Source organism: Tiliqua scincoides, chromosome 5, assembly GCF_035046505.1.
Source record: "Tiliqua scincoides isolate rTilSci1 chromosome 5, rTilSci1.hap2, whole genome shotgun sequence".
Taxonomy (NCBI): domain Eukaryota; kingdom Metazoa; phylum Chordata; class Lepidosauria; order Squamata; family Scincidae; genus Tiliqua; species Tiliqua scincoides.
Window position 1 is genome coordinate 128159634 of NC_089825.1, and position 26630 is coordinate 128186263.

The 26630-nt window shown below is 44.1% G+C and overlaps 2 protein-coding genes across 3 annotated transcripts in view; one reads left to right on the forward strand and one right to left on the reverse strand.

Moving 5' to 3' along the window:
- SLC7A8 (solute carrier family 7 member 8) overlaps positions 1 to 26630 on the forward strand; it is a 47529-nt gene that overhangs the window by 8030 nt on the left and 12869 nt on the right. Inside the window, exons 2-3 of one of the 2 annotated variants that reach the window (XM_066627072.1) lie at positions 19602 to 19694; positions 23298 to 24676. In XM_066627072.1, the coding sequence (XP_066483169.1) occupies positions 24550 to 24676 (127 nt within the window). In that variant the 5' untranslated portion in view covers positions 19602 to 19694; positions 23298 to 24549. The remainder of the gene's footprint in view (positions 1 to 19601; positions 19695 to 23297; positions 24677 to 26630) is intronic. The other variant, XM_066627073.1, reaches the window with a different exon arrangement.
- On the reverse strand, positions 524 to 9806 carry RNF212B (ring finger protein 212B). Its single transcript, XM_066631309.1, has 15 exons — positions 9707 to 9806; positions 9414 to 9466; positions 8363 to 8437; positions 5433 to 5548; positions 4793 to 4853; positions 4595 to 4623; positions 4353 to 4399; positions 3902 to 3944; positions 3552 to 3609; positions 3384 to 3444; positions 2443 to 2482; positions 2185 to 2309; positions 1704 to 1765; positions 1571 to 1611; positions 524 to 745 (listed from the first exon to the last, which is right to left on the reverse strand). The coding sequence occupies exons 1-15, from the start codon at positions 9804 to 9806 to the stop codon at positions 712 to 714; spliced, it is 945 nt and encodes a 314-aa protein (XP_066487406.1). The 3' UTR covers positions 524 to 711.

A 26630-nucleotide genomic window follows, 5' to 3' on the forward strand; every position in this document is an offset into this window, starting at 1 on the left:
TAAATAAAATAGACTGACATGTGAATTTATTACTTAATAAATAGCCATAAAATAATATTTTGGAGGTTTGTGTTGATAAGTAGTCTTCAATAAATGCCAGAAAAGGAGGCCATTTTTAAAGTTGTTTAGACTTACCTGTTTTGTTCTTCATCTGCTAAGTAATTCTTGGTTATCGACATAATTAGTCCTATATCCTGTGGGTCTCAGATTGAATAATGGAATATCTAAAGTTTTCCACAGAATAGCCAGTTAAGCCTTCATTGTTGACAGCATCAAATCCATCAGATCTCACCAAATGAATCTGATCCCCACTCAGGCAATGTAATAAAATTACTTAGGATCCATGGATGTTTAATATGTTGTGAAGGACTCCGTGTAAGAAGGTACCCTAGACCAGCTACACAGATCCTTTGCACCTGGTATGCCTTTGATCATACTTCCTCCAACAAAGATGCTATAAGAATTTATTATACAACTTAAGTCTATTACATGTGAAATGATACCTGAAACTGCATGTGGTGGTGTTGCTGTGGGGTGTTTGAGAGAGAGAGACTGATTGACTGAGGCAGGGAATATGACCATTGTTCATGGATGGTTAGTCATCAAACGGCACAGTTCAATAGAATTTGTGCTGCTATTCTTCTCTTGTCCGCTCTTAAGGATGCAAAGACTGTCTGGGTTGATAAGAACAGAATTCATCCACTCTTCCCTTTATTGCAAGTGAATCTGGCTGATGGATGGCAGCCTGGGAGAAAGTACCATGAGCTAGTTACATAGAGGAGGGGTACGTGTTTACTAAACGTACTGCCCAATCCCATCCCTCACCACTGCTGGGATCACCCTCTGTCCTCCCCACCCTGAAACGCCCCCCTGCCTTTATACCCACCCATGACACACCCATTACCAACTTACCTAGAGCAGCAAAACCGCTATGAATTGCTACCACACAAACCGTGCCTCTTGCTTTTTGTGGACGTGGCCTGGTAGTGTGTGACGGCGGCCAAGCTTTCACACCACTGTAAAGGGCCTTGCGTTGCCAGAATTTGGGTTCCAGCGACAAAAGGCCCAGATAGGATTGGGCCCTTTGTAACGAAGCAGTTATGTTCACCAGACTTCTGTGATTTTTAGTGACCTAGCTCTGAGGTGGAGATTGATTTGGGGGGAGGGGCTCAGGGGAGCACAGGCTGCTTAATTTCAACCAGGGAATGACTGTATATGCTGGTTATTCCCAATCTCCAAAGTTCAAATGTTATGTTACAATAATGGGAATTTACAAACTAATACAATCTGATGTTCATCATCTTCTCTGCAGCAGTCGGCCATCTTCCTCATGCTACTCTCTGTAAGCATGTTGAGAATTAGAACCTTTTTGTGAAAGTGACCTAACTGATACTAATAGCCATAGATTCCAGACTTGTGTTGCAAAGTCCTCCAACGCAAGTAGAAATATCCTTCACATGCTCACTTGGGAATAGATAACACCTGCAGTCCTTCAGACACCCCTCTGTGATCTCCCAGTGGGAGGATAGTAAAAAACCCAGTTGCAGCCCACATTTATATATTTACTTACCTGCTGTTAAAGGATGGTGTAGAATGAGGGATGAACCTCAGCTAGGAAGGAGAGAGAAAGAAAAACAGTGATTACCAATATGCTAGTGAGACTTTGCATAGTTTATATTCCGTACACACATGCTAACTCCCACCTGCACAGGCTGCAGCCTCCTGATGGTGGAATGTTCTGGCATAGTGACTTCCTCTGCTTGATCTGTGGGCCAAAATTGGTATGGAATTGAATGTTGGAGATTTATAGGGGGAGAATCTGGGGTGGTGTAAGCTACCCTAAACCTGACTATATTCCACAGTACTGGGACTGTGGGCCCAATCCTATCCAGTTTCCCTGCACCAGTGCAGCTGCAATGCAGCCCCAAGTAAAGGGAACAAATATTCCTATACCTTAAGGAGGCCTCTGTGACTTCCTCCCCACCACAGGATGCAAAGAATGCCCCATTGGCACAGCTGCATCAGCACTGGAAAACTGGATAGGACTAGGCCCTGTGTGTTCTCCACTGTAACTCCTGCAACTGAGGATTTTCATATGGAGCAAAATGCAGAACTGACTGCCAAGTCAAGGAAAGGAATTTGGAACAGAGGGTGTGCTAGATGCACAGTGGACCCTCTCCTCACCAGAGAAGATGCTGAGGCTGAAGTGTGGGGTCTCCTGTTGCTGTCCACTGTTTGTAGTTTGGCTTTGCCTCACCATACCTTGCTGCAGGTTGAAGATGTTTGAGGTTGGAGTGTGAGAAGAGGCCCTGAAAGGATGGTGGATAGAAAAGTGGCAGTGAGAAGCACAAATTACAGTGAAAAGTAATCTATGGCTTTTCCTTGGATATTCAGTGATAGCAGCCTGGAGTGGCCTGTACTATTCCTCATTCTAGAACTCACCTGTAATATAAATTGTGAGTGGAAGCTGGAGAAGGAGTAGCTGCAACATAATGAAAGAATATTATTCCTGACATGAATTGCAGGTCTGTGGAATGTTATGCAATGAGGTTTTATGGAAAAGAACAAAGTTTACCATGTGGCCTTTATCATAAGAGTTTCTATTCGGATGAATAATGTACAGTAAAGGAAGATTATTCTGTCTAATAAATAGGCAGGACATATTCTCTGTGTTGGGAATTTAAAAGGAGGAACACAAGTTATTTAATTATTACACAGGCCTACAGACTTCGTTGTTTTAAAAAGTTAGACCTATTTTGGGGCATATTTGGGGTGCAGAATCTAAAAATGGCATCAGTTTTGCCCAATTGGCTCTAGTATTGGGGTATTGTGTAACCACTTTATATGCTGATTCAAGCAGCTTGGTGTTGGCTTTCTCACCATGTGCTTCATATGCAGTATCCTGAAAACTAGAGCCAATTGGGCAAAACCTATGCCATTTTTTGATTCAGCACCTCAAAAATATCCTAAACTTGTTCAAACACCCTTGGCAACTTAAAAAAAAAGTGGCAGGGGTGTTTTTTGTAGGCCTGTGTTATTTATTTAAAGTATTTATACCTTGCCTTTCCCTTGCCACAACAAATGCCCAAGGCAGCTTTCAAAAAGTTCAGAAAATGCAGTACAGCAACAATAAAAATCTCAGGCCAGTGCTGGCCTTCATGGGAGCAAGTGGTAGAGACTCCCTATGGCCTAGGCACCTCTTCTCTATGAGCTACAATATGTCCTGAAGGAAAGTCTGATGCATCTGAAATCCTGGGGCAAGGCAACAGAAGCCTGCTTTTTGTTATTCCTAGCCTTACATTGCCCTCTTGTGGTCTCATGTATTCCATGTGGCAAATCACACTTAGAGAGTTCACTCCACCCTTTGCCTCTGGTATATTTACCATTAGTAGAGTCAGCTGAGGTTATCCTGCCTGGGGTCATCCGGGTGGATCCTGTAGTGCTCTGGGTAAAAATGAGAGAGCACCACTTTTAGATTAAGGAACAAATTAGTACATCCATTGTATCTTTTCCTTTCTTGGGAAAAAAGAGGTTGAGGTTGGGGGACTCACTTGCCAGTCTGGAGGATGGCTGATGTGAGAGGAGATGGACTCCATGGAAGAAGAACGGCTAAGGGAGACAGAGGCACAGAAAGTCAGCAAGTGGAAAGGTTGACTGGACAGCACCTAGATATGGCCTTTGCCACGATCTGTCACACCTGTAGTTCTTGGATTTTCAATTGAATCTACAAACAGATTTGCATTTTTCTCCTTTTATAAATAAAAGGGTCAAACTTTTGCTTAAAAAACATATCTACATTTTCTCTGGAATTCTGAGCAGGTGCCTGGATTTTTGGTAAATAATGTATTTTCAACAATCAATCATTTATAACCAAAGGATTTTCATTTTCTTTATCACCTACCTGACCACCTGACTGGAGTGCTGAAAAACAGACTTTGGTGTTACTGCAAATAAAAGACCATGTGTTAGTGCGGAAGATAGTAGCAATGGATTGTGCTAGCAGCTAGAGGAATTCGTTAGGCTGAGTCATCTTAAGTCAGCTCCTTACATAGCCACAGGGGAGGGAAGGTAGGAAATACAGTATTCATTTCCTCAGGGACTGAAAAAAAGTATGCTGATCTCTGCCCTGCTTTTACAGAGGACTGCCTGGGTATTTATTTGTAGACACGCATCCCTGTTAGAGAACACATGCAGGATTTTATGTATGCAATCATATTTTTTTCTCTCACACAAGGATACACTCCTACATGTGCAGAGCCAGAAGACATGAATTCACATGCACATCCACATATGACTGCCATGTGCTCAAGAGCTTCACTGCATGTCTACTGGGACCCCTTCCTTCTTCCTACCTGTCTGTGATGGGGGTGTGATGGCAACTGGCCTTGGTGTGCTGTTTCTGCAGTAAATTAAAATAAGTTCTGTTCAGTCACAGTGGAAACCACATTACTTTGCCTCCCTTGCCCAAGATGTTCATTGCCTTTTGGTCTCAACCCTAACCCTCTTGCTTTCATGTGAAGTGCCCTTACTGCCTATATGTCATGTGCTGGAGCGCCTGATGAATGTCCCAAAAGGACAGAATAGACAAACTGACCTGCTACCTTGATGGTGCCTTGGAGAAGCCTGTAGGGAGAGAGGTGAGGGTGTTCAGGACCTTTATGCACATAAACAGAGAGGGTGGTTCAATTTCCTCTTCCTTACAAATGCACAGAAAAAACGGCTCATTCCTTCCTGTAGAGGCCACCAGGAACCAAGCCATTGAAGGTGTGTGATTCAAGTAAGCAGATCCTACCTTCAAGAAGTTGAGGTACTTCTTCAGTTCCCTGTTCTCCTCCTGCACTGACTGTAGCTTCCTAAGTTTTGCAGGGAGAGGGACACACAAGAGGGACACACAAAATGAGGCAGATGAGGGTCTGCCTCAGCAGTTGGCATTGCTCCTAATATCCCTCCAATCCCAGTCTTTGTCCTTTAGTGAGCATTTTGCCAGTAGAGGGCAGCAGTGAGATGTCTATTCCTAAACCCTTACATAAATCATGCAATTTAACAAATTATTAACACACTTCAGTATATTTTTTCACAGAAAAAGTGAAGCAAAAGCAAAAGTATGTAAACTAGCCGAAACTGTTAGTTCAAGTTAGCATTATCATTAGAGAACCCACTCTCTCACCCACTCTGTGGGCTAAGGGCTGGGCTTTGTCCCAGGACCACAGAAACCTGATGCACATACTACTGTCACAATCAGAAAAGAATTAAAGATACTTGATAAAGACAATTTCAGAAGGAAAAAAACATGATTTTCCTCTTATAGTGGGGAAAAAAGAGAAAGAACTTTGTCTGTGTGTGGAAAAATGAGGTATATTCTCTGCAATAACCCCTGCAGATATGACTAACATGTTTGCCTCTTTCATATGAATGCAACCATCATGTCTCACTTTTCCTGACTAATTAGCTTCTGGTGAGCTTGTTTTAGGGCTCCCTCAGCTTTTGAAGCAGTGTGTTTGTAGAAAGAAACCAGCAGCTCCATCTGACCCTTCTGAAAAGTCCACACCTATGAAGAGAATAAAAGGAAAATGGAATATGGCCATTCAGTGATATCTGTTTGCTCAGATTTGAGGACTGTAGTTTGCTTAGGGAGATGACGAACCTTTTGACTCTAAGAAGAAAACTAGAGGAGAGGGACCATAGCTTAGCAATGGAGAAGGACTTCTCAAACTTTTGTTTGTGTTGTTTTTTTTTAGTGTCCTTCATGATACTTCAACACCTGGACCTGGCCTTGACCATATAGTACATAAGGAGTTACATGCTCCCCTTAGTAATTTTCTGAATGTTCTTAGAGTGGTTCATCCTACAGTTGGTGAACTACTGAGTTACAACATGCTTGGTATGGACTGAGTGATGGAACTTTGTCCATTTTCTGTGGACAGTTACTTTGGGAACCGCTGCAAATTCTATTCACTCTAGCAAAAGGTTTGTTTGGCAATAAAACAGTATGCAGTGTGGTAAAAATCCCTGATTCCCCCCGCCCCCCATGTTTTTCCCATTTCCCCAACTTTTGGACACTTCTGATCAGAGGCTTCTGTGGTATCTCAGCATCCTAAAACCTGCTGAGACATCCTTCTACACTAGCCATCATCTGTTTTGAATTCAGCACCATTACAGAAGGGCCACATCTCACCCAAGCCAGTCCTATGTGGATTGTGTGTCATCTTGGCTGTATTTCCCTCCAGCAAAGGATTGTGGTCAACACTCCTACTGAGACTGGTGCCAAGACCACCTGGTAAGTAGATGGTTGTGATGGGATGCTCAGGTGGTCCTAACTCATCCAATTGGCCTAGTTTTTTAAGTTCACAGACAAGGATGCTCATAGTTGTTGCTTCTGGTTCATCACTGATGTACCATATCTGTGCATTACTGAAGAGTTTGCCCAGGGCCTAGGAGAGGGGGGTAAAGGGGGTAATTTGTACCCAGGCCCAGGAGCCAAAGGAGAGGGCCCTGAAATTTCCTGGGACCTTATGTTTTCCTATCTACTCAGGCTTGTTGCCTGCACAGGTACTGAGGACACTACCACAAGCATATGGCTACAGCTACTGGCAAGCCATATGTGCCAGGCCAAGGAATGCATACATGACACTCCTTAATACAGTGTCAAATCTGAGAGGAAACTGGCCGGCTACAGTAGCCCTTTGGTATGCAGACCCATTTCCCATGAAGGAGTATATAGGAGCTCAGGAACACAGCTGCAGGACTACAGCTGCTGCAGAAGCAAGTTTTGGTCCGAGCAGGACACTTTCCATTCCAGTGTGAGCCTAAATATGATGAGGCTCATTTTCTGCATGATTTTATATATTTAAAAGATTTTAGAGAGACTTAGGAATATGTTTGGTTTTCCGTATTATTATATCTAGCTGCCGATGCCACACGGGTGGATAGACCTGGCTCCAAAGACTTCCAGCTGTCTCCACCCTCCCCCACCCTGTCTTGCCCCTCCCTGCCCCCATTCTGCTCACCCATCACCACCCTCCCCTGCCCTGTTTCACCCTTCCCCTTTGCAAAGGGGCCCAAGTGAAACTTTATACCCCCTGATAAAATTCCTCTCAGATGCCCTGAGTTTGCCCACTTCTCATAGGAGTATGGGAACCAGAGGGCAATTGCTAACCACTAGGCATTGTGCCTGTTTTGCCCTTGGCCTCCACTTCTCATGCATGCCCTTTTCCACCATGTGCAGTTATTAACTTTTTGGTTTCTTCTGGACACAACTGCAGAAAGGGATCATGTGAAAAGTAGCATGCACCCATTCCACCTCTGAAGGCCCTTATCACCCAAACAGGACTGTCTGGCTCAGTGCCTGGGACAGCGATTATTGAGATGTGTTAAAAAATAGAGTATGTGGTGGATTTTAATATTCAGGTGCTTGCTGATTCTGCTGAAAGTCTCTTTGATGATTAACCAGTTTATCCTATACACAATGGACTCTCTTATCTACATTGTAATTAATTAGCTCAGTTGGCCAATGAGGATCATCATAATTATTAACCTTTCCCCAGACTGGTAAATAACTAGTCCTATAACTGACCTTAGTCCCCGTCCCCCCAACAGAGCCCTCCGTAAAAGGGTCCAGGCAGGGTGCGGGCCTGGGGCAACTCAAGCAGTGTGATACCCCCCTATTATGACTATATTTTTGTTTTGAAAGTGCGGGTTCTACGGTGGCCACACCAGTTGCCCTACCCAAGGGATAGCTCTGCCTCCACTAATAGTCCCTAGTAATATGAAACTTCATGAAACATAACTTCATGGCAAGGAAAATGGCTGATTTATTGGGCTGGGAAATTAATTACTTACAGTGCAAGCCTATGCTTGCCTAGTCAGAAATAAAGATCATTGAATTCAATGGAACCTACCCTTCTGTGCACACTTATCTAAGGGTAGGTTCCACAGAATTGGCTTGTTACCACAGTACACATACCATGTATGAAACCACAGAATTGGCTTGTTAATTCTGTGCATACTTAACAAGCCAATTCTGTGGTTTTCTCCACCATACTATGCAGCTGTGCCAAAACAGGCTTTGCTGCGTGCTATGGTGAGGGAGTGGATTTTGGGATGCTTGAGAGAGGTAAGGCAAAATATTGCCAATGGGTCTCCTTAGATATGAACAGCTCTTTAGCTCTCCACCAATGGCAGACTGAAAGCGCTGGGCTTCATATGCTTCTAGAGAGCCTTTCATAACAGCTTGAAAGCATGTATGCTTCCTTTTTTTTCTTTGCACTGTCCATCATCTGATTCTGGAGTCAATGTTAACTATTTTCAAAAGCAGGATCTGTATGAGGCAGTGCCAAAATGGTATCTGGCTTGTCATTCTTACCTGAGAAATATGGGCAATATAGTTGAGTGCCGTTTCAACAGGACTCCTGAAAAACCTTTTTTCTTCTGGTTTCATCTATGGTCAGAAGAGAGAGAGCAGCCCCTTTATAATCTCCCAATAAGGCTACAGAACTGAAGATACCAGCACTCCAATTATCACTGTATGAGAGACTTTTTTTCAAATCCTTACAGTGATCTTTGGCCAGCTAATAAACAGCCTCAATTCTCACCTATGTATGATACAGGAATGAACAAAAATTCACCAACTATGAGAATGAATATAAACTTAAATTATTTTACAAATTAAAAATGCTCTACAAATGGTTAATGTTTTTACAGTGAAGCCTTGATTTAATGGACAGCTATTTAACAGACTTTGGAAACAATGAACGTTTTCTGCTTCATCAAAAACTACTCATATATGTTTTACACATGTGTCTTCATTGACTTTAATGTATTTTGATTTAGCAGACTTTCAGCATTAATGGACACCCTTTTACCCCATTAGTCCATTAAACTGAAGGTTCACTGTACTGAAATACTACCTCTCCTGACTATATTATTCCATGTCTTAAGTTAGAGGAGTAACCTTAAAACTGTAACATGGGAAAAAAAGTTTTTGCATGTTATCTGCTTATAAAAAAAGTTTTCTGTATGCTAAACTATTTCAAAATACTCAGGAAATTCTTTGAGATGTTATTTTTTTGGCCCCAAGCAAGCCTGTACAGTACTGTAATCATGAACTTATAATTGCTTCCCCCCTTTGTGTGTTACAGCTATTGTTGGAGGATCAGGTTGCAACTTTTTAAAACTGCAGCCTAAGGGACTCTTTTAACATCATCACACTCACAAATGGCAAAAGTTGCACCCCAAGATGTAATGCTGTAAATAGAAATAGCAACATTGCCATGATTCTACTTATTTGGTTCCTTTGCTCTATCAATAAAAAGTTCGTACATTTGTCCAAATTGATGCGGTACAAATAAAATGTTTGTGTTTCATGCAATTCAAAGGAAGAGGAAAAAGTTAAACTTCTAGAAAACACAACTTACATTATCATTGAGAAGCATATATTTGCAGCTTGTTTTGCAAGTTGGGCAATTATCTGCCAGGATTAAAATGCAGAAGGTTAGTATTATAGCCTAATGAATGAAATAAGGAGAAAGTTTTCAAAATAATAGACTGTCTGAATACATGGGCATTAAAAAGTGTATTATTTTCAATATCTTGGCTTTTTGATTTATTAGAGAGTTAAGATTCCTAGTATTTTCCCTATGTGCATAATTATATTACATTACATATTGAATGTTGTGTCCAAGACATGATACAGACATTACACTCTTACCTGTGCCAGCACATTTTTTGCAAAAGATATGTCCACAGTTGGTGATACAAAAGTCAGATGCCTCCTGGGTGAAACACTGGTTGCAATGAAACCAATCCATTAAAGCAGGAGAGATAAGTCAGAGATACCAGTCAGCACCTGCTGGGAAAGGTGCATCAGGAGGATAACTCAAGATTTTATGGGAACAATGGGGAGACACAAAGATGACAGATGGAGAATTTTGAGTAGGGTGGAAGGATGGCCACTTATTGGAAAATACGTACAGAATGATAGAGAATTTGGGATATACAGCTGTATATGTTGGGTTGAAGAAATTTACAGTTGGAATATCTTATATTCCATGCACAAGGAAGAGGGCAAAGATTTGCCCTCTGCTGCCCTAGAGAGCAGAACTACATCTAATGGGATTGGGAACCAGGGTGGTATAGTGGTTCTGGTGTTGAACTGAGACCTGGAAATCTTTGCTCAGTCACAAAGCTTCCTGGGTGTTTTTGTCCAGTCACTGTCTCTCAGCCTAACCTACCTCACAAAGTTGTTGTGAGGACATAAGACCATAAGAACATAAGAACAGCCCCACTGGATCAGGCCGTAGGCCCATCTAGTCCAGCTTCCTGTTTCTCACAGCGGCCCACCAAATGCCCCAGGGAGCACACCAGATAACAAGAGACCTCATCCTGGTGCCCTCCCTTGCATCTGGCATTCTGACATAACCCATTTCTAAAATCAGGAGGTTGCGCATACACATCATGGCTTGTACCCCATAATGGATTTTTCCTCCAGAAACTTGTCCAATCCCCTTTTAAAGGCGTCTAGGCTAGACGCCATCACCACATCCTGTGGCAAGGAGTTCCACAGACCGACCACACGCTGAGTAAATAAATATTTTCTTTTGTCTGTCCTAACCCGCCCAACACTCAATTTTAGTGGATGTCCCCTGGTTCTGGTATTATGTGAGAGTGTAAAGAGCATCTCTTTATCCACTCTGTCCATCCCCTGCATAATTTTGTATGTCTCAATCATGTCCCCCCTCAGGCGCCTCTTTTCTAGGCTGAAGAGGCCCAAACGCCATAGCCTTTCCTCATAAGGAAGGTGCCCCAGCCCCGTAATCATCTTAGTCGCTCTCTTTTGCATCTTTTCCATTTCCACTATGTCTTTTTTGAGATGCGGCGACCAGAACTGGACACAATACTGGACAAAACAAGGGAAGGAACCATCTATATTACCCTGAGCTCATTGGAGAAAAGGTGACAAACAAACAAACAAACAAACAAACAAACAAACAAACAAACAAACAAACAAACAAACAGTAAGAGCAGTTCAACAATGGAACCTATTACCAAAGAAAGAGGTGGGTTCACCCTCACCGGCAAGTACCTTCTGGAAATGCTCTAGATTTAGAAAGCATTTTCCTACTTCTAGCAGAGGGCTGGACTAAATGGCCTTGAAGACCCCATCCAACTCAATGATTATATGGTTTCTTCATAGTGAGATTAGATCAACAGTGTGTAAATATGGAAATATATAAATACTGTTAATAATAATAATAATAATAATAATAATAATAATAATAATAATAATAATAATATGGAAAGGGGATATTCTTACCAGTGACTATAGAAATGACATTATTACCTACCCAAGTTGGTTTACATTTAATAAATATTTATAGCCTGACCTATTGGATTGGCTTCAGGATGATTACAGCATTTCACCAAAAATAGTAGATCAGTCAATCTCCCTCTGTAAACTCATAATCTGTGGGCACATTTAAGATCCATTGATTACAATGAGCTAGTTAAACATGTGCCTTAAATCTCTCCCATTGAAATAATTAAGGCTTAACAGGACAAAACTGTATCAGGATTTATGTTTTGTGGGATGTAGTCTTAACTTTTGATCCAGAACTGTTGACACAGAAACTTAGATCAAAAGGGCAGATCCTTATGGTTTTACATGAAGAAAGCACAAATTCACTGTCAATCACAGCTTACACTCATGGATTTCACTGTAAAAATACTGAATCCAGTATCTCATAGATCCAACATGCAGATCCTTTCAATCCCCAGATTTTTGCAAGCAATTAATATAATTAATTAATGTAATTAATATAATTGCTGTTATTTCAAATGTATATGTTTTCAACTTCTGATCCATATCTGATAATACTCAAATTGATGACCATAAACTAGGAGTTTCTGGGGCATTCACAGCCAACTAGCTGCCTTCCTTGCTGCTTTGCCAGCCCTGCAAGGCATTCTAATACAGATCTGCCTTTTCCCACCATTATTCAATTCTTTTTCAAGTACCCCTAAAGGTCCTAGCAAGTACCCCTGGTTGGAAACCACTGATCTAAGGGATTGATCATGATGAGCCTTCATGAGTCGTACAGGAAGACATTTCAGACCCACTATCCAATCACGGCTCACAACTGTGTCCACATATTACACCTTAAATATATATCAATCAATCAAATCCTTTATTGCTTAACCATAGGTCATTACATTTGGAAAGAAAAAGAAAAATATATAAAATGTATATATACTTTAGTATAATAGTGCCATACAATAAAACATCAATTATTAACAAATTGAATAAAACACGATCTTATCTTTTTAGCCGCAAGGGCAAAATGTGCCACAGCAAAAGTAACATTTGACTGTAATTCCTCAAGTAGATAATAAACTAATTGTTCAGGGGAATAACCACACAGGGATTTTATTATTGGTTCCAAAAAACGGCTTCTCGGATTCCCATATAAGGGGCAAATCAGTAAATAATGTAACACATCTTCAACCTGCCCACATCCATAAATAAACACATAGGCGCTTTGCTATAGGAATTTTTTTATATCTACCCTCTAAATATGCTGAAGGCATTTGTTGAAATCTCAGTTCAGTAAAAGCTCTTCTTAACTGTGGGTAAGTCAGAGTCTCAAAATAAATGGACATCACATGCTGGATGTTAATATGGGGATGCCAACTCAAATATCGAGATTCCCATAAAGAAACTTTGTCTTGGTAAGTTTCCCAGTCATAAATCCATTCCCTGAGCTCTTTAGGGCTCAGGCACAGAAACGTGTCATACTCCAGGTTAAAATACTTTAACTTAAAAAAAACCTGATTGGCCCATCCTCCAATAAGCATCTGTTCGTTCCAGCATTCTTTTGCTAGAGCTGACTCTTCCATAGCATTGATCCTTCTCCAAAATCTGAAGTAAGCAAGGTCAATTCTAATGGCTAAAGATGGCAGTCCTAGCTCTGCTCTAATATGAACCGCAGGAGTGCCTGGAGACAGTCCTAATATTTGTCTCAAAAATTTATTTTGTAAGACTTCTAACTTTCCCTTAACGGAGTCTCCCTACAACTCTGCCCCATATAACATAACTTTATGTCCATAAACTTTGCTTCATAAACTTTAATCAGTGGGGGAATTAACTGTCCACCTCTAGCATAAAAATTTTTTTTAACAAACCCATCTGTCTGGCACTGAAACGTTTTGCACTGGGACTCACTTTTTAGAATGAGAATCTGTCAGAAACTATCAGAAGTGATGTCACGACCGGAAGTGACATCATCAGGCAGGAATATTTTTAATAATCCTAAAATGCAATCCTACCCACACTTACCTAGGAGTAAGTCCCATAAACTACCATTGTTAATAGTGGCCTGTTAAAAATAACACTTCCCTAGATGCAGTCACACACCATGGTAGCGTCAAATCTGATACAATAAAAATAAAATATTGAAATGAGTGGGGACCCACCTGAAACTGGCATGCGACCCAGATAGTTGATCCCTGACCCATAGTTTGAGAAACAATGCGGTCAGTTATCCATCTATCTGGAGTGTATTATAGAGCGTATTATATTTATATATGGAGTGTATGTACACACACACATATATTTTGAAAGTCTCAAAAAACACAGATGAAGTGTGTGTGTGTGTGTATAGTGTCTTTTTATATATATTATATATAGTGTCTTTATATATATATATACACACACACACACACACACACACACAAACACACACATACTGTCTTTTTACATATATATAGTGTCTGTCTTTTTTTTGAGTGTCTCAAAAAAGATAGATGAAGTGTGTGTGTATATGTGCGTCTGTGTGTTTATGTGTGTGTATACTGTCTTTATATATATAGTGTGTCTTTTTTGAGACTCACTTCTTTCCTTCCGTTTGATCACACGTACGCATTATACATGTGTATATATACGTATATATGTATGTGTGTGTGTGTATACACACACACACACATATATACACTCCATCTGTGTGTGTGTTTATAGTGTCTGATCAAAGGGAAAGAAGGAAGTGCACATTTTGACAGTCTCAAAAAAAAAAAATGGCTAAGGCTGCAATCCTGCACACCCTTTCCTGGGAGCAGGTCCCATTAACTACACTGAGATTTATTTCTGAGTAGACATGCATAGGACTGTGACTTAAGAGTGATAAAAACCCCTAAAACAGCTTGCTCTTCCTCCCTGCCCCACTGGGAGGCGCTCTCCTGCCCTTTATTTGTGTATTTATGCCACAGTATAACTGCAGGGTGCATATTTTTATTCATACTTCCAAGGCAGCCCCTGTGGCTGGACGCAGCTCCCCTCAGGGCTCGCCTCTTCCCCTCCCCCCTCACTCGTGTCTTTCCCGCCCTTTTTGCCACCTCAGGGCTGAGGGGAGAACAAACGACGCTGCCAAAAAAGGCGGGAAAACGGAGCGACAGGGAGCGGGGCGGGGCTTAAGGAATGTCGTTGGTGGGGGTGGGGCGCAGGTGGAGGTGGTTTGAGGGGGGCTGGGAGGCTGTGGAGAAAAGGGGCTGAGCAGTGTGAGAAGTCCCAGGAATGTCCTGGGGAGGCTCAGCCCCTCTCTGTGCAGCACAGTCTAGAGGGCTTACAAGAGGTTCCATAAAAACCAGCACTGCACAATATGTCCCTCTCTAGCCACGTTCACGCCACAAACACGTGTACAATGAACACATGGTGGGGGGCAAGCGTCGAAGCCGTCAGCCCCACAGGTGGTGACCTCCATCCGGAGGCTGGGTGCGGTGCCAGTGGACACGATCCTGCGCTCCCATCTGCTGGCTTCTGTCTTCCTCCCTTTCTCAGAGCATATTTAGTCTGTGGAACTCCTTGCCACAGGACGTATATAAGAACATAAGAAAAGCACTGTTGGATCAGGCCCATCTGGTCCAGCTTCCTGTATCTCACAGTGGCCCATCAGATGCCTCGGAGTACAACAGCAAGAGAACCGCATCATGGTGTCCCCGTTCCCCCCACACCTAGCATTCTGAGGCTGCCTAGTTCTAAAACCAGGAGGTTGCACATGCCCATCATGGTTTGTAACCTGTGATGGACTTTTCCTCCACAAATTTGTCCAATCCCATCTCGGCCAGATGCCACGACATCGTGTGGCAAGGAGTTCCACAGACTAATTAATTAATGTGGTGATGGCATCTGACCTAGATGCCTTTAAAAGGGGATTGGACATATTTATGGAGGATAATTCCAACAGAGGTTGCAAGCCTTGATGGGTATGTGCAACGTCCTGGTTTTAGAAATTTTAGAACTCAGAATGCCAGGTGCAAGGGAATTTTAGACCTCAGAATGCCAGGTGCAATTTTAGAGGTTTTAGACCTCAGAATGCCTGCTAATTAACCCCTGCTAATTGGGTAAGAGGCACTTTTTCAAGTGGGTGCTCCTTTTTTTAGCAGGGGGAGAGTAACTGGCCCACCTCACCCCAGCACTGTCTGTTCTAGTGGCTGTCTGCTGGTGTTCTTTTTGCATCTTTTTAGATTGTGAGCCCTTTTGGGACAGGGAGCCATTTAGTTATTTGATTTTTCTCTGTAAACCGCTTTGTGAACTTTTAGTTGAAAAGCGGTATATAAATACTGTTAATAACAATTAATAATATAATGCCAGGTGCGAGGGAGGGCACCAGGATGCAGGTCTCTTGTCTTGTGTGCTCCCAGAGGTATCTGGTAGGCCGCTGTGAGACACAGGAAGCTGTACCACTTGGGCCCTTGGCCTGATTAAGCAGGGCTCTTCTTATGTTCTTTTATCTACTTGCAGATATAGAGTGCAATCCTAACCTACTTTCCAGTACCAACATAAGGGCAATACAGCTCTGAGGGAAGGAAACAAACATTCCCTTACTTTGAGAAGCCCTCTGTGAGTGCCACCCACCTCCAAGATGTAGCACATGCCCCATTGGCACTGCTATGCCAGTGCAGGAAAGTTGGTTAGGATTTGGGCCATAGAGGCTGATCTCATTGCTTACCTCTAGGGAACACTAGAAAATGTAGTTGTGGGCACATATGGGACATACGCATCAAAATGACTAAGGAACGTCTTAGCACATCCCCACCCAAACTACAATTATATATTCATAGGGCAAACCATCTTGATGTTGTATGATATAGAAAGGATGTTGAAGCTTTTAACAGAGAATGTGACATGACTTAATTACAGAAGCAGCTTTGTGATTCCCAGGATTTGGGGGGGGGGGCGCTTAAATTGGTACTGAACTGGTGTACATTTGCAATGTAGAGGGAACCTTCTTTTCTTTCCTTCTTTCCCCTCTTTTTACTTACTTTAAAAAGCAAGTACTGTCTTGTGCCATTTGTGTGATCCACCTTACACCAGGTCATGACACCCCTGTGAAAGACCTGAACTAGGTGGAAGCAGGGATGCATAAAAGTGGGAAGGGTGAATCAATTTCAGGGGTCAGTGCTGGAATGGAAAGAAGAGTACTTCCAAGGAGAAAGGTCTATGGCATGAGGCCATAGTGGTCAGAGAGATGGAGAGGTGCTAAGAATGAGGAAAAGGGGGGGTGGAGCTCCAGCTGTGGCCTTTCCTGGATAGGGACAGTCTAGCCGCAGTTATCCATGCTCAAGAGCACACTGTTGGAAACTGCAATGAGCCCAAAATATAGCCACAGACTGTTTACTGAGACTGAATACTGGGGTTGTCTCTTGTCAGGGGTTCAATCATTGCACTGTCTTCTGGTTTGTGCCTGGGCATAGTTCAGAGTGCCAGGGTTTCTCTTACGAGTCCTTTGCAGTTTGGGACTGCCTGGGTACCTGAAACACTGCCTCCTCCAGCATGAGCCTCTTTGTACACTAGGGTTGTCAGCATCACTCCTCTGGGTGCTCCTGGTGTCTGAAGTGAGGGTGGGTGGCAAGTTGCCACGGGGCCTTCATGGTGGTGGTCCCCAGTTTATGGAATGCTGTCCTAGGGCCACTGTCAGGTGCCAGTATTGTTGGGCACCTGCTAAGCACCTGCTGCTGATTTCTGAGACCTGTTCTTATAGTGAAGTCCTTATGTGGTGATGATGAAGCAACTCTTTCAGGGCCCATCTAAGCAGGGGTGAGTTAATGGAGGGCAGTTTGCCAAGGACCTCCTGAAACCAGGAGTCAACCCTGTGCTCTCCCTAGGAAGGATTTCCTTGCACCTACTTTGATGTCATTCTGGCACCAGGCAGAGGTCTATTTGTTTACCCAGGCTTTTTAATGATTTACTTACATTTTTTTGAAGCAGCTTTCATTTGCTACTCTTTTGCAGTTTTATTGTTGTTGTTGTTTAATGTTTTGTATTATACTTTATTATTTCAACTTATAAGCTGCCCTAGAAATATTTTTATAGAAGGGTGACATATAAATTATTTACAAAAGAAATAAAATTTAAAAGAAGCGGGCAGAATAGAGGATGTGCATAGGACTGAGACTTGTGAACTCTAGGGTTGATACCCCAATCCTAAACTGTGCCAGCAGAGCTAAGCTGCATGGCCTGCACTGTATCCAGTGCAGGTTAAGAGATGGCTGGATGTCTCCTTGGGGTAAGGGGATATGTTCCCCCTTACTCTGTGTCAAGTCCCAGCCTGCCCTAAGGGATTTCTCAGATCTGCACCAGCTATTTAGCTGGAACAAATCTGGGAAGCCCAGTGTAATGCTGGGACAGTTGGGAAGGAGGTTAGGATATGACAGAGGAAACCATCTTGATCCTACCCCAGAAATACCAGCTCTTCACCACCCTCCCTATGCCCCTGTGCTTGTTGGAACAAGCCTACCTGCTCCAGCCAGCACTGCTCCTGGATGCAGCACTGGTGGGCTGGTGCAGGCCTTTGAGCCCACACTGTTAGCTCACGAATAGTCACAAATGTGCTTTATGGCACATTTGCAACACTTTGAGCCAATGTAAGGATGGCAGCGCTTTCTCACAAAAATGTTTGGATTGCACTGTTGAAGAGTGTCAGAGTTCTCTAGAGCCAGGAGTTCTTTACAGTGAGGGATGCTACAAAGGTCAAAGATATCCAGAGTATAAACTCAATAAAGCAAGGGGAACAGAGAGGGAACAGCCCGAATTAGGGGCATTCCAGGCCAAACCAACAAGCAAGGATTGCATCAGCCATGGATTGTGTTAACATATTGTATGGTCATTGTACATGTTGAAATTCATCTATAGTCAACTTTTCAAAAACACATTCCACTTGGAGGCCCCTTCATTCTGTCTGCAGGACCCTCCCAAAATATAAATAGCATGTATAATGATTCTGCAACATTTCAACCAGATCCATGACTAGGATATCTCATGTCAAATTTGGTTGATTTGGCATGGGATGACCCATAGGAGAGACAAGTGCTAAGAAAGGTTACCATTTTTTGCCTAGAAGAAATTCAATGCCTTTAACAGCTGCATGATAGAAACATCCCATGGGTCAAGCTTATATCTATGCCAAGGAAAGCTGCACCTGTGGAATGACTGCCTGTTATGCAGCCCAGAAACCCTGTGGTGTTAAAGAAAGTGGGAAGAAGAAAGGGGATGAGTTGGCCCTAAGTGAAGTGAAATGGCTACAGGGGGAGTTTAGCTTGCAGATGTGAACCTGATTTTGTGGAGCTGTTACGGGGAGTTGTGGTCCTTTCCCATTTCCATAAACCTTTATTGGCATTAAAACAGTAAATAGCAATAGCAGTAGCCAATACAGTGGCTATGTTGCCGAGAGAGAAAGTCGAAGAAAGGGGGGAAACAAGGGAGGGAGTAGGATCAGGGTGGGGGTTTTAGCTTAGCAACTGCGGAAAGAAATTCTGCTACTGCATTGGTAATGGCCACAGAATTGTCACTCAGGAGGACAAGTAAAGGATCAGCAGAGGTACCCGAGAGAGAAGACAGCAAGGGTCTCAAATGTATGTCTCAGAGAGATTGGTGAGCCGGGCAACAGAGTAATATGTGGTCCACTGTGTCCAGCTATAGGGAACAAGAAGGACAAAATCTGCGATCGCGTGGGATGATGGAAAATCTGCCAAAGTGAACAGCTGAGGGGAAGATGTTGAATCTCGCGAGCATGAACGCTCTCCTCTTGGTAGGGTTAATCAGCTTACTGAAATAGTTACGGGGCGACCAAGTGAAGGGAGAAGGCCAAAAAACTGGGGAAAACAGGTAGGGCTGAGATTTGGGGAGAGCTGGTTGAATTCGGATTCCCAAAGTTTAGATTTGATAATTGAGTGGGCCCTGTGGAGGTCAATATCTGCAAGCGATTCAGGAGAGAGGTCTAATGAAAGAAGCTTAGAATTGTGGTCCTTTCTGATTGCTACCAGTAGGAGGCAGAACAAACAGCAGCCACCCATGGCCAGAATAGATTTTGTAAGGAGCATTTTGATGTGCAATTGAATTGAGGCCAGTGATTTAGTGGGAGAGGCGGAGGCAGAAAAACAATTTAGCCATTTCTACTGAAGTTTAATTTTGTTTCCTTTACCTGTTGATCTCATCCATTCTTCTGATTCTCGTAATAATTCATGCGTTGTTTCATATGGATGAGCTGCTGAGCCTTTCCCCACCCCCGCCTGTTGCTTTCTCCTCATTCTCTGCTGTTATCATCTCTCTTTTGCAGCCCTGACCTTTGCTCCTCACTTGTTCCTGCTGAGATGGCGATAAAAGAGTCAAGGTGCTCCCCAAAGGCTGGACTTCACCCCCCACATTGAAGGTGCGAGATCAGCAGAGATGCAGAGGGAAAATATGCCAAGCAGGGGGAATTGGGGACAGTGAACATAAGGGAATGAAGCAACAGTGCGGAGGAAGGAGGAAGCAGAATAGTACATAGGAAAAGAAGTGGGTGTACCAAGTTCTGACATCTTAGCCCTCCCTTTTTGTTTTGCCATGTTTTTCCCTCTCTTGTCTAACATCTGCTTGTCTAGCTTTGGAAGGCGCTAAAACTTCCAAAAATGGGCACCAAATCAATACACAAAATCAATACCTCTGCAATTTTCATGCAGGGCACTATGCCAGGATGTACACATTCCACCCCAACCCCACCCCCACCCCCCACACACACACATTGAGGGGAAAAGTCATAAGAGAAATTGTCTGTACTGAGTAATAAACAGAGAGGAATGATCCCCATAGGAATTGCAGGAACAAATATAATGACTGCAAAGTAGAAAGCGCATGGGGTTGCATCAAAGAAATCTATTTATTTAATGAATTTTTATCCTGTTTTCCTCGCTGCATGGGGACTCAAGTGCATATATTCATTTATTTAAAAATTGTGTCTCTTTCTTATAAGATTTGGGGGGGGCGGCTTACAACAATAAACACATTAAAACCATAAAATAAATAACAGTGATAACATGAACTGAGCATGCATACGAAGGTTAAAAATTGATAATAATTCCACCGTAGCACAGAAAAATAACCAATGCAGCTGGTAGAACAGGGGCGCACTGGCGTCGTTAGGGGGTGCAGGGGGGCATGGGCCGCACTGGGTGAGGGGGGGTGACACGCCCTGGAGGAGGACGCGCTAACCTCGCGGCGTTAGGAGCTACCCTGTCATGCCATACACCGTTGGATGTGGAATGGCCTGCGGAGTGCAGTGCAAAAAACAGAATTGAAATTGCTCCTTTCGTTCAAAAGTTATGGCCAAAAAGCCGGAAGGAAAAAATGCATGGAGCCCTATGGAAAGTGAAAGTGAGCCGTAGCGCGCGTTTACTCGCGAGTAGGCATACTTGCAATAGTCCGTCGGAAAGGACAGGCTGAGAGGAATCCAACGGCACCAGAATGGTCCCGGTCCAATGAATGCAGCCCCAAAAAACCACCTGAGAAGCTCCCCCCTCCCATTTGTGAGTCTGAGCCCAAAATGAGGCCACATGGTCGCGTTTACTGGCAAGTAGGCAGACTTGCCTTAGTCCAGGCAGGCTAAGAGGCTCCAAGGACGTCAGAATGGTCCTGATCCAATGAATGCAGCCCCCAAAAACATGGAGAAGGAGGTCCTCCCTCTCAGCTGGGAGTCTATGGAAAGTGAAGCAGCCTCACGTAGTGTTTACTTGCGAGTAGGCAGACATGCCTTGGCTGGTGGTCAGGCTAGGCAAAGGAGAATGTGAGGACACTGGAATGGTCCCGATCCATGGAGCTGGAGCTCAACAAATGCTCCAGAAGGCAGCCTCCCTCCCCACTGAAAAGGACAAAAAAGTGGCTTGAACTGGTAAGGGGAAGTTTTCTATTTTGCACTTGCAAAGCCTGTTGGGTCTTTATCTGGATATGCCTGAAATAGAAGAACTTTAAACTGGGCACTGGGGAGTGCTGGAAATCTCACTGATTCTTTTGGGGGCGTTGTTATTGCAGGCAGGCTACAGAGTAAGCTCCATTGACCACTATGGAACTTACTTCAGAGTAGACATGCATAGGCTTGGGCTCACAGGCTGCAATCCTACCCACACTTTCCTGAGAGTAAGCCCCATTGACCACAATAGGACTTACTTCAGAGTAGATTCACTTGGTGGAACAGGACATCACCATGCCCACCTCGGGCATTGCCCTGCCCACTACATGGGGTGATGCGCAGGCCTCCCGCCTGAGGGGCGTGACTTGATTGCGTAGCCTTGCTCTTCATTTGTACTCTAACAGCGGCTAGTACCAGTTGAAGTTTCTAAAGGGTTTTCAAGGGCAGCCCCAAATGGAAGCAGTAGTCTAGGTAAGAAGTAATTAAGGCATGGGTAAATGTGACTAGATCATCTTGAGACAGAAATGGGTGCAACTGGCACACCATCCAAAGCTGGGCAAATGCACTCCAGGCCATGTTTGTCACCTGGACATCAAGACGCAAGGCTGGGTTTGCAAGGACTCCCAAGCTGCAAAGCTGATCCTTTGAGGGGAGTGCAAGAAAGGTAGTCTTGACTAAGTCCAATTCAAATTAATGGGGCCTAAGTTAGTCACAACTAACTTATCTCCAAAGAGTGCAGGTTTGAGTCCAAAGGTGCAGGTCAAGAATTGCATTCTTTGGCTACAATTCAATGTTAGTATGTTTATAGCCTTATCCCACAGACTCAGGGTGGAGAACAGCATGATATCCTTTGTAGGCTACAACACTTTTCAGGACTACAGGAAGAAATAGGCCTGAAATTTGCAAAGCCACAACAACAGGAGAGGAAGAAAGAGTCTGGGGTTGTGTATAAATTTTGTGAAAAACCTCTGAGGAAGGCAAACTTGGCTTTGCTTACTTTTAGTATTTGGGGTTACCAGAAGGCCAAGGGGAGGGAAGCATGAATAGAAAGCTATTTGAGGTGGCCTCAAAGCTTGAAGGTATGGCTGATATAAAAATATATGTGAAGAGGTGAAATAGAAGGGTGAATGTGCCCTTGCTATCTGGGTAAGAGGCACTTTTTCAAGTGGGTGCTCCTCTTTTATTAAGCAAGGGGAGAGTAACTGGCCCTCCTCACCCCAGCAGTGTCTTTTTTACTGGCTATCTGCTGATGTTCTTTTGCATCTTTTAGATTGTGAGCCCTTTTGGGACAGGAAGCCATTAGTTATTTGATTTTCTCTGTAAACCGCTTTGTGAACTTTCTGTTGAAAAGCAGTATATAAATAATAATAATAATAATAATTAATAATAATAATGTGCAGCAAAGTAAGTATGAATTGTAGTCTGAAGGGTGAACAGAACTGTCAATCCTAGAACAGTGTTTCTCAACCAGTGGTACAGGTACCACCAGTGGTACCTGAGGTGATGTCTGGTGGTACTCACAGGACCCTGCGACACCTTCTACCTGGCAGTGAGACCAGGAATGTGATGCAACACACAGTAGTAGGGGGCTCGGCTTGGCAGGCAGAGCACCAAAGCATGCTTTATTGCACTCAAAAAAGCCCTCCTGTCCACCCTGAGCCTCTTACTGGTCCTACTCCCAACCCAGAAGTAACTGATGATGATGTCAACATCAGTAACTGCTGGCAGTACTTTGAATAGGTGGGCCATATGAAGTGGTACAGTGGAGGACAAACCTTGAAAAACACTGTCCTAGAAGAATGTGACCACACAATGAAAAAGAGATCATTTCTTAGTATGCCAATCATTTCTTAGTATGCATTGTGCTCACCTGGGGAACTGCCTGCCACAAGATCCCACTGTAACGGGATCACAAATGAGGAGCACAAATGGGATTGAAATCTCTTGATTCCTGGTCGTGGGGAGCATCACAAACCTGATGCAGGTCAACAAGTTTGGCTGTGGTGGATGATACTGCTCAGATAAAAGTGCTAGTGTTAATTAATGTACACTGTTCCGCCCTGCCCCCCCCCGCCCCTTGTCCCTCTACAGGCTTGCTGGCACTTGAAAACCAGCCTGAATGAACGCGCGCAAAGATGGCAAGAACAAACAAGGCGCTGCTGGATGAGTCTCCAAACGCGTGGGAAGAAGAGCGCGATGACAAGCGGATCCCTTTAGCTGGACCTGCTTCTTCTGCTGAGCTCCAGGGCAGGGCGGGGGAAGGGAGGAGCCTGGCTCTGAGTCTCCTGGTGCTCAGTCCAAGGATTAACCCCCGCCCGAGTCCACCGGCAGGAGCCGGTTCAGCACAGGAGCTCAAGAGAGCAGCCCAGAGGGAGAAAAACGCCCGAAGAGGGGAGCGGAGGGCGAGAGACAGAGAGAGAGATCGGGTGCAAAGAAGGAGAAAGCACCCCCTGCACACCAAAACGGACGAGTCGCCCAGCCAAAGACTGAAACTGGACTGAACAGCCCCCGCACTGAGGACGACCCTGGGATCACCTTTGAACCAGAGCGAAGATCTCTAGGAAAACCTTCTGAAAACAAGTGCTGCTCATTAGAGATCCTTATTATAAAGCCGGTGGCGATCCCAGGGAATGCATCACTGATGGTAGGTTCGGAAGCTGAGCAAACAAGATTCAACCAGTTTGCTTTCCATGAGCTGTTGTGCTTTTCTCCACTTCAGGGGAAACTTTGCAGAAGAGGAAACTGCCTGCAAAAACAAGTGAGAGGAGAGAGAGCCAACATCACCCACCCGCCCCTTTGACTAGGGAGCTCCATCCTGATTGGTACTGAGAAGCACAGCTTCGGAGCAGAACCAAAGAAACTGTAGCTAGCTGTAGCTGGCACCCAAGCCAAACCGTGATAGAGGAATCTAACAGAACCACACGACAAAGGTTGGTGTTAGAACCACAGCAAGTCCAGCATTTCCTAGGACTGGAACCAAGGAGACGGAACTCGCTTGGTTCTGCAGGAGAACACAGACTGGGTCACCTTGATTCCAAAGGTTGAAACCCAGCCTCTGGACAGTTACAGTCTCTGAAATCAGAGGCTCCAAAGTGGACTGTGGAGCCTGACTGCAAACATAAAGATATCCATCCAACTTCTAGGAGATAGCATTCAGAACTGGTGGGCCTCAAATGAGCCCAGTTTCACAGGACTCAAGCCCCTAACAGAAACAACAGACCCAACCAGAACTAATCCAGAGTTGCCCAATTCCAGGAGAACCATCTAGAGAACCACTAGTTCTTGGGGTAAACATCAGTAACTCAGGGCTGCCGAGTTCAACCCTGTGGAGAGGTTGAACACCATGGAGGATGGAGCACGTCGCCGAGGTGGTTCTGAGAAAGGTTCCACCAACCCAGACAAGTCAGAAGGAGGTGGCGTTGCACTCAAGAAAGAGATTGGGCTGATGAGTGCATGTGGCATTATTGTGGGTGAGTGGGGATTCTGGTGGGATGTTATTCTCTCTGTTTGCCCTGGACTGACTATCCCCTCATACCTCCCTACCAGAAGCAGAAGCAGAACTCCCCTTAGCCCCTGCTGAACTCTATTGGAGTAAAATCCCAGGATTCTGGCCAGGTCTTGTCATTCTATTATCCCACCCTAAACCCTTCTGCACTTTTGAGACCTCCACTGCAGGTTTCCTTAAATTGCAGGATAGTGCATCCCACCTTATGGATATTGGCATCTTAGGAGAGGGTGAGGTGTGCTTGTATATGCAGCCACCCCAGCCTAGTCTCAGAACTAGCAAGGATGCCAGCCCACATAGTTGCTTCTTTCCAGAGCAAGCCGCAGATCCATGAAAGGCAAGAGTCCTCCAATCTGTAAGTGCCCCATGCCAAAAGCAGCTGGATCTTGGACATCGCCAGATGCAAGGGAGGGCACCAGGATGCAGGTCTCTTGTTATCTGGTATGCTCCCTGGGGCATTTGGTGGGCCGCTATGAGATACAGGAAGCTGGACTAGATGGGCCTATGGCCTGATCCAGTGGGGCTGTTCTTATGTTCTTATGACAACTTCAGGCTGTTACTTTTCCCAGTTTCCCCTGCCTTGGAGGAGGCCACATCTGGATACAAGGGAATCCCTCTCTGAAGCTTAGGCTCCATGGTCCAGGATGCTCTGGCATAAAGGCCATCAGCAGGGCCACACATTTGCAGAGTGTACCTCCAGTTTCCCAAGCCCTCAGGCACAGAAGTTTGTTTTCCACTCCAGTGCAGCTGGAGTTCCAACTCTTGGAGTGTGTTTGTTCCAACTCTATCAATTCCACTCCAGATGGTTTTGCTTCAGCAGGTGTCACTGCCAGGAGACAACTGAATAAACACTGAGGAGGAGGCAGTGGAGATGGCACTGGGAGAGATATGCTTACTTACACCTCCAGCCTCACTTATATCCCAATTCTACTTGGTTCTTGATCTCTTCTACCACTGTGGCCTGGCCCCTTATACCTTGTTCTACTGAAACACACTGTCCTGGGCCCTCCCCCTATCTCTGCACACAAGATAGGAGATCTACTTGCATTTCCAGGATTCCTCCCATACCTCATGGGTGCCTTGAAACAGGGGGGAGGCAGTACCTGAGTTATGAAAGAAAAGGTAGGGGGTTCCTTAATTCCATATGCCCCTGTCCAGTTTTAGCCCCTTAATGGCTTTGCCCGTAGCCCTCTAAAAAACAGTAGCTAACGGACAAGTACCCAAGCAAAGATGCCAGCCCCTTGTGACATCCTTGTGATTCATGCATTAGGGGTTGATTAAGGCCCAGCTTAGACTTAGCCCCCACTTTCCCACAGCAATACACACTCCTTGTTTCTTTTACATCTCTTCCCATACTACCCTCTCCATCTTTCCTTCTGTCTTCTCTCTTCTCTTAACAGCCCCCTTCTCCAAGCTATGCATACAGTTTTCTGGCACATCTCTCTTTCACTGGCCTGTTGCAATCAACCTCACCCCATCATGTGGCTGAGATTTTCACCTTCCCCTTTACCCAGCTCCTTGGCTCCACTTCATAACTGCAGAGTTTTAATTTTCTTAATGAAAAATGGTGTAACTATCTGCAGCTAGAGGGAGAGACAGAATGTATCCACAAAATACAAAGCTGGACACTGTGTGTGAACCAGACATGTAATCACAGGAATAGATAAATAATAAGTAGAAGCATATAGGAAGAAAGAGATTATTTAACTGGACAAATAGGCCTCTGCATAATTTTAATTAGAATGGATATTTTAAAATAAAAGTTCTTTTTCATGAAGATTATACCATATAGGGATCTTCAGCAGTGTTTGTGAAGCATTGCCTGCACACAGAGTGTGCTGTAGACACAGCTTGTTTAAAACTGAAAAACCAAGACGCTGGTACTTGGTTCTTTTTAACAGCATTGAACATCATGTTTT

Excerpts from the sequence above, each read along its gene's own strand:
- RNF212B (XM_066631309.1), bottom strand. The coding sequence starts at position 9,806 with ATGGATTGGTTTCATTGCAACCAGTGTTTCACCCAGGAGGCATCTGAC. Across the intron at positions 3,945-4,352 it reads CACACCCCCATCACAGACAG|TAACACCAAAGTCTGTTTTT; the intron begins GTAGGAAGAAGG and ends TTTTATTTGCAG. Across the intron at positions 746-1,570 it reads ACACCATCCTTTAACAGCAG|GCTGCCATCCATCAGCCAGA; the intron begins GTAAGTAAATAT and ends ACTTTCTCCCAG.